Source organism: Pinus tabuliformis, chromosome 8 (genome assembly GCF_031772625.1).
Source record: "Pinus tabuliformis cultivar Carrire ecotype Pingquan chromosome 8, CPIR1, whole genome shotgun sequence".
Lineage (NCBI taxonomy): Eukaryota > Viridiplantae > Streptophyta > Pinopsida > Pinales > Pinaceae > Pinus > Pinus tabuliformis.
The window spans coordinates 2,052,990,705-2,052,999,400 of record NC_142294.1 but is presented as its reverse complement, the minus strand read 5'-3'; the positions used below and the strand labels follow the sequence as shown (position 1 = coordinate 2,052,999,400).

The 8,696-nt window shown below is 33.7% G+C and overlaps 1 protein-coding gene across 1 annotated transcript in view; it reads right to left on the bottom strand.

Moving 5' to 3' along the window:
* Positions 1–3,431: 3,431 nt before the first annotated feature.
* Positions 3,432–8,696, bottom strand: part of LOC149244713 (alpha-dioxygenase PIOX-like) — a 40,221-nt gene continuing 34,956 nt past the window's right edge. The window contains exons 8-11 of the mRNA XM_089368052.1: positions 4,860–5,087; positions 4,400–4,602; positions 4,030–4,273; positions 3,432–3,918 (exon numbers count right to left, since the gene is read on the bottom strand). Of these exons, the coding sequence (XP_089224178.1) occupies positions 3,690–3,918; positions 4,030–4,273; positions 4,400–4,602; positions 4,860–5,087 (904 nt within the window). The 3' untranslated portion in view covers positions 3,432–3,689. The remainder of the gene's footprint in view (positions 3,919–4,029; positions 4,274–4,399; positions 4,603–4,859; positions 5,088–8,696) is intronic.

The window sequence follows — 8,696 nt, the reverse complement described above, 5'->3', positions numbered from 1 at the left end:
TTAGTGTGAATGACTAAAGGGTACAAGCGACAAGTGTGACACTTGAGATAGATCATTGAACGACCATGACGACACTTGTACGAAATTGCATATAACTTTGTGTGTGAGTGCAAAAGAAATTTATATAGCAAACACAACTTGTACACATGAAGATAGACATTGAACATAGCCAGAACAAGACCACGAGCATAACATTGCAACCAACATGCTAAAAGATGACTGGTGAATGGTCAAACAAAGAGGGTGTAAATACTTGACACGAGCTCATGGGATGAGACCGAGTGCTTGCAATCATCAAGGAAAAAACAAGGAAGGCTCCGAAATTGGATGCAAGTCAAAAAAATTTAGGGTGTTGTAGTCGCTACTACAAATGGAAAGGTCAATCTCATAATGGTTTAGTTGGAATCATGAAAACGGAAGATTAGACACTTTGATGATCTTCAAATCCTTCAATATTATAGGGAGGATAATGTTCTAGCACATTTTCTCTCAATGAAAGCTTTAATTTTGTATCTTGGCATTTGTACTTGTTCATAAATTTTCAATGGTGTTTTATCATCAGTGTTTTCATTTAATCTCTTTAATATTTCATTTGTAGTGAAAATTTATTCTTTTTTCTTTATGTATGATTGAAGCATATTTTGGATCCTAAGTTAAAATGTAAGCTAAGAAATGAAATGAGTTGCTATGCGATTAAAAGAATGCACTTTTTTATTTCCATTCTAGAAATATAAAAAGTATATTTCCGGGTAGCTGGTGGATTGTCCAAGAAAATTGTGCAAATTTTTAGGAGTGGTAGGTAGGCCGATAGGGGGACTGACTGAAAAATGTGTAATTTCCAGAGATAGTGTAGTAAGAGGCATCATGTGCCTCTCCTTATTTTCTATGCAATTTCTTCAGTCAGTGCAAGCGGGTAGCATGACAACTTCTACACAATTTTTGGAAGAAGTGAAGTCCAAGGTCACTTCCCAATCAAATTCTTCAGTTGGCTAGCAGGAGGCTTGATGGGTAGGCTTATGGGAAGCGCATATTGAAATAGCTTCTTGAGAAACTTTTGCTTTGTTCTGGGTGACAGTTGACCAAGGTGATTCCATAATTGCATAGTGCAGACTTCCTGGGAGGTAGCCTCAAGCTCTGCGTAATTTTGGGCAACGATGCTTGGTGACTGAGGGTTGAGATTGCATAGTGCAGCTCAATGGAGTTTCGGCTGATGGAGGGTGGTCTAGTCGACAGATCTTTGGCAAAACAGTTAAGTTTGTGAGTGAGTGAACTCGTGTATACATGACCTTCCAAACACACACTCAACATTACTCGATGACAAGACACCTCAAACCAACAACACAACATGCTTAGTGTGAATGACTAAAGGGTACAAGCAACAAGTGCGACACTTGAGATAGATCATTGAACGACTGTGACGACACTTGTACGACATCGCATATAACTTCGTGTGTGAGTGCGACAGATGTTTATATAGAAAACACAACTTGTACACATGAAGACAGACATTCAACATAGCCAGAGCAAGACCACAAGCATAACATTGCAACCAACATGCTAAAAGACGACTGGTGAATGGTCAAGCAAAGAGGGTGTAAATACTTGACACGAGCTCATGGGATGAGCCTGAGTGTTTGCAATCATCAAGGAAAAACCAAGGAAGACTCCAAAATTGGATGCAGGTCAAATTTTTTGAGGGTGTTGCAACCGCTACTATAAATGGAAAGGTCAATCTTATAATGATTTAGTTGGAATCATGAAAATGAAAGAAGACACTTTGATGATCTTCAAATACTTAAATATTATAGGGAGGATAATGTTCTAGCACATTTCCTCTCAATGAAAGCTTTAATTTTGTATCTTGGCATTTGTACTTGTTCATAAATTTTCAATGGTGTTTTATCATCAGTGTTATCATTTAATATCTTTAATATTTCGTTTGTAGTGACAATTTATCCCTTTTTCTTTATGTATGATTGAAGCATATTTTGGATTCTAAGTTAAAATGTAAGCTAAGAAATCAAATGAGTTGCTATGCGATTAAAAGATTGTACTTTTTTATTTCTATTCTAGAAATATAAAAAGTATATTTTTTCTTTTGGAAAAGAAAATCCATAAAAACTCATAACAATTCATATTGGTAAAACATATATATAATAGCTATACTTCATGATACTTCTAAAATTATGATTTATATTATTAATAAATATATTTGAGAATCTCATATTTAAATTTTATTTATAAGAATATAAAAAATTAATACTTACAATAAATTCTTTTCTAGGCTATCTTTCTCTATATAAATAATGTTGTGCATATCACATTAAAAAATTAAGTTACAAAATATATATAAAGCATGTAAAAAAATCCATGTAACTATATGTATTAAGGTTTTGTCAAAATTAGGGTTGGAAAGAAGGGGAGGGGTACTCCCCCAAGGAGGACAAAGTGTTCATGTACTTATGGGGTCTTGGTCATATGAAAATAATGAAGCAGATATATACGGTCTCTACTAGGGAATTTTGTTAGGCAAAGGAAAGTAGATATACAGACTTAAAGTTATGGGATATTCTCTATTAATCCTGCATCAGGCTCCATCCCCAAGGAGAAATCAATGAAAAGCATCATGAAAAGAAGCAGGAGTATTGGTGAATATATCTCATCAAAGCATATTCCATGTCCTAAGAGACTTCAACAAAAATAAAGACGAGGTGTAAATTGAAGGTATCTCGTCAAAGCATATTACATGCCCTAAGAGAATTCAACAAAAATACAGACGAGGTGGTGTAAATTGATGATAGGTGAATTAAAGATGGATGGTCAAACCACATAATTTCCTAATGGTGAATGAGTCTACTAGAAAAATTCCTATTAGAGTTAAGCATTGTAAATTTTGTGTCTTGTTGGAGAAATTTGTTAGGTATTTACCTAGAAACTCCCTCTTTTTGTTCCTCCATAAATTCTTCAAGAAAATCATGTATTCCTATTGAAAAAAAAGAAAAAATGAAAAATTTTCATGAATTAGCTATGTAATATTTGATGTATTTGCTATGAACGAAAACATAATTATATAACATAAATACTCTTTCAAGATTAATTTTTTTTTGTTAAAATTAAAAATAATAGAAATATCAACTTTATATAAAAATAAATATTATTATTAAAAATAAATAATAAACATAAATCTATCTTAACTTTAACTTTAGATCCTAAAAAAAATTCCTCAAAATACATAACTTTTCTCAAATGTCATACTCAAAAATATGTTTGCATTTAATTTCTCCCGCACATTGTAAATTCTCTTTTAAAAAGCCTTCGAAAGAAGATAAAGGGTATATACTCTTAAAAAAAATACAACGATAAAAATAAATGAGGAAATATGTGGACATAATATTAACAAAGAAATATGAGATGAAATATATAATACGATATTACTAAATAAAATATAATTAAAAAAGTCAATCAAGTATAAATATGTGTGATAATCTTATCGTCTGATCACTCCAAAGGGTTAAACATTGATAATGTAAGAACATTTATCACTTTCATCAGCGAGGCCCTACAGAAACGTACATCAAATTTTCTATTTCAAGGTCTTGATCGATGGAATCGACAGACAAATAGCTTGAATTTGATCGCTGTACTTATTCAACTAATGAAATTACAACATGGCAAGGCTTTCTTAAAACCTAATGAGGAATGCGAAAATAGAGAGGAGTGTGGTTCATAGGCTCGGGGTTGGCACTCCAAACAGAAAACGCACTGGATGAACTCATCCATTTCTCCACCAATTCTGGATAGTGACGATTCAACACGTCTTTCAGACTCTCTGTCTTTTTGTTTACCCATTCCAGGCCTTTCTCTGTATATACTTCCTTGTTAAAATCACTGGTGAAAAATCGATCTGCTTCCAATCGACTGCAATAATAATATACAACATGCCCACAATAAGAAACTGTACATATACGTATAGCCATCATTTTTCTAGTTATGTTTAGGGATTGAATATAACAAAGGAATACTACCCACCGTGATGCCATGAGCACGAAGATAAAGAAAGCTGTTTCGCTGATTGCATAACCTTTAATCTTCTTTTCTGCCATCAGGCCCACCAACAGATCCAAGGCTTCAACATTGCTACCATAAACCTCTTGCAGGGTTTGGATAGCCTCCTTATCGTCTGTAAGGTCCTCCCATTTAGCAATGGGAATCATAAGCATATTGCGACGGAATTGATTGTACCGTGATACACTCCTCTCCCTGTCACGATAAACTGAAAAAAAAAAAGTCATCAGATCATAACATCACATCCAAATTTATCAGATCATAACATCACATCCTAAATTCAACTTATTTTAATATGATTATGAGAGAGGGATATGAGTTAATGATATCTTACTCTCAAGTGCAGGCGTGTCTACATGATCAGGTCTGTCCTGGCCACTGGGGTCCTGAGGAATGACGTTTCTCATCCACACAGGGTAGTTCCAGAGATCGAGCGCACCACAGGCTTGATGGCCCATTGATACAATTTGAGCTTCATTACCAATCTCTGATAACGTTTTTTCTCCAGAAATTCCGAGGAGCTTCCTCATGTCTATCCTGTAACATGAAAATTAAATCCACGAAATAAATGCTACATGCTCTGGTTAATCCATGAAACTGCTAACGCGAGTAAGCCTGTGTTCTCTTCTGTAAGTGATGATGGTGTTTTTTTCAGTCGAAAAAACATCATCTTTTCATTAGATGATGATGGTGTTTACAGTCCTTAAGATCAACAAAGTAAATGGAAAGAAATTACAAGATAAGAATTCCTATAAATGCACTCTTTGAGCAGGTGAAGTGTTTTATAAACTCACTGTTTAAGCACCGGAGGTGTTTTGGAAGTGGTTGAAGTTCCATGAATGTCTCTGAGGAGGATGTTGTCTGGCAACATGCTATGCATTCGATAGACACTAACGAATTCCTCCGTCAAAGAGTAGGGGACTCCATGATTCTGAGGCTTTGGCATAGAAATAAAGCCACTTAGAAGAGAACTTCCTGTGTGACCAAAGACATCCTTGAACTTCTTCCCCAACAGTCCATACCTGCGCGTCAAACATGTTTCCACAGAACTAAGTAAAATAAAGTATCTTATAAAGTGTGTATATATATAAACTATCTTCTACTAAAAACAGGCCGATCTTATCTCTGATGTAAAGATTCTGGTCGAAACATTCAAATATTCTTAATATAACCGGGATTTGTCCTTTGTTTATGACAATTGAGTTTAAATAGCACCTTTAACAAATTATTTAAACTGTTTAAACTTTTAGGTTTTATTAAGGTTTTTAATTTTTTCATCTTAATATTACATTATTAGATGCATGCATTTGATTTTTAGATTTCCGTTTAAGCAGACGCACCATTGATGGATAAGAATAACATTTATGAATATATATTCTTTATTAAATTATTGAGCTTTAAACGCTTTCTATATTAGGTCTTTGATGTATTTCCTATTATTTTATTATGTGTTCATTGACTTAATTTTATATGGATAGAATTTCATTTTATATTATTTTTATGCTTAATATCCAAGGACTCATGATAATATATCAAGTAAATCTACTTCTTTAATTTCTCATATTTTGATATGTTTCATTATATCAATCTTATATTACATTATAAAAAAAAAATAGTAATTAAAAAAAAAAAAAATCTTATGTTTTGATTATTTTATCATGAACTTAAAGGACTAAAAAATAGAAGGATAAAAGATGATGAAATTTGCAATTTTCAGGTGAGAAGATTGTGAGGCTGCCACACTATTGGATTTCTTATTAATGAAACAATCAATCACACACAAATATAAATGAGTACATTTTGTCTCGTAGATCACAACAAGATCTTAGAAAATAGGCTCTAAGGCATAATCAAAACAATAAAACAAATTTTCTCCATTATTGTCAAGTTCCCCCTTAATAGAGAAAGGATTCATTTCCACACCTAATATCTTCCTAAACAGCTCAAATTTCATCTTCCCAAGGGGCTTTGTGAAAATGTTAGCAACATTTTCACAAGTATTACAATATTCAATAAAAATTCTTTGTGAAAATGTCGGCAACATTTTCTCAAGTATTACAATATTCAATAAAAATTTCCTTGCACTGTATCTTCTCTCTAATAAAGTGAAACTGAGCATCAACATTCTTTGTCCTTGCATGGAAGATTGTATTATTTTCTAACTTGATCAAGCTCTGGTTGTCACATTTGATAATTGTAGCGTTTTTTTGTTCTTCTCCATCTTCTTGAAGAATTATCCTTAACCAATCAACTTCACAAGTTGTTCAAGATTTATATTACGCTTCAATATATGACAACAATCCCAGATCCAATACCAAATGCATAACCTGTAGTAGAGATTCTATCATCTAGATTACGAACCTAATTTGAATCTGGGTAACATGTTAACTCAACATCAAATGAATCAGTATACTTAAGACCAAATCAATTGTTCCTTTAAGATACTTGAGTACTCCTTTTGCTGCTCTCCAATGGCTTTCTAGAGGTCTAGCCATAAACTGACTTAACACACTCATAGAGTATGCTGTGTCAGGTCTAGTTGTAGTAAGATAATTCAAGTTTCCCACTAGCTGTCTATACACTATACCATCAACCTCCTTTGATCCATCATCAAACTGAAGTTTCACATTATGTTGCAATGGAACAAAAGAAGTTTTGCACTGATCAATTTTAAACCTTTTAAGCACTTCTCTGACATACTTACCTTGAGAAACAAAAGTCTGACAAACATCTCTCCACTTTTCAAGACCTAGAGAGTAATGTAACTCACCAAGATCTTTCATTTCAAATAATTGTGGCATCTACTCCTTAATTTCATCAATTTGTTTGACTGAATTTACTATAATAATTAAGTTATCAACATACAAAAAGATCGATATTACATGACCCACTTCATCAAATTTGGTATACAAATTTAGATCTCTTTGACTTCTCATAAAACCCTGCTGAAGAAATAAGGAATCTGTCTTCTCATACCATGACCTATGTGATCCAAAAGGATCCTAAAAGGCCAAATATTCAAAGTACTTGAAATATAGTGACATCAGTTTCAAATCAAAGAGATCATCGTTCTGAATCTGACGGCGTAGATGACACCTCAATCTGACATCACATGAACAATTTATGGCCCGCTGACATTTTTAAAAAACAACTAAAGCTTTTATAAGCAAGACCCATAGGGACACTTGGCATGTTGACATCAGTAGTACAAATTCTCACATCAGCCATACAGATGATGATGTTAGCAAGTGACGTGGTCGTACGGATTGAGGAGAGCCAACTAGAATGTGACACGTAGCAACTCACATCAACAACCCAGTCATCCATATAAACCAATCAGAGAGCGACAAATGGCAATCCAGTTAATGTCACAGGCGAAAAATTGCACCTTTTTTGCCACTGGCGGTGACTAAATTGTCGCCTATTTAAAATGTCTCGTAAACCCAACAATAGTTAGCGGGAAAAAGGGCAATTGTGGCTAAATTGAATTAAAAAATTAAAAAAATGTTTGGCCACCGACCGGATTTGTTCGGGCCGGTGACTGTTACACGTTACAACGATATATATATGTATATGTATATGTATATGTATATGTATATATATATATATATATATATATATATATATATATATATATATATATATATATATATATATATATATATATCTATCTATATATATATATATATATATATATATATATATATATATATATATATATATATATATATATATATATATATATATATATATATATATATATAGACACACACACACACACATCACATACGGTTAATCGATAGGTGAGACCGCTCGTGGTCAAGGCCCGATGGGTGGTTATTTTATTTATATATAAGAATTATGTCGATCGGTGGGCAGGTCAAGGGTTTGAACCTATGACCATTGCCTGCAAAGCCTTAATGTTACCACCATAACCATCGTGCCCACCAGCGGGTTTTGTAATATCCATGATCCAATATGTATTTTAACCAAACTAATGCAATGGACAGCTGGAGTGCGACAGACAGAACTCGACGCATACTGCTTGTAGAACCCGAAGCCGAACCGTGCCCCACTTGTGCATGAATTTCGAGAAATATTCCAAGGAATATTAAAGGGAATATTCTGTACAGAACCTTGTAGGAAATCTAAAAGATTCCCTAGAGCGACAAAGGTCACCAACACAGAACAAGGCCGAATTTATAGTCATTTTTCACAATATTTCATCAGCAATCCAACTGTGTAGCCTGTTACTTTAGTAGAGGTCTACATTTTCAGGTCATTCCCAGAAGTGGAGGTATAAGGTGTCATTTGTAATTGCTTGTAATTTGATTTCATTGCCAACTAATGAAAGAGGCTTCCCCACATTGAGTAGCGCCCGAAAACGTAAGCCACACTGGGTGAACTCCGTTATGAAGTTGTTTGTGTGCCTTTGATCTCATGGTTGCTTTTGATTTCCTCTTCTTTTACGTGTATGTCTCACTTGGTTACATGATATTTTAAATGCAATTCTATATGCATCCTTGAAGTAAAAGGTCTGGATCAATAGGTGCTTGTTTCATCCCATACAAGGCTTTATTCAATTTGCAAATTAAATGTTTCTACCCCTTTTTTACAAAACCTTCAGGTTA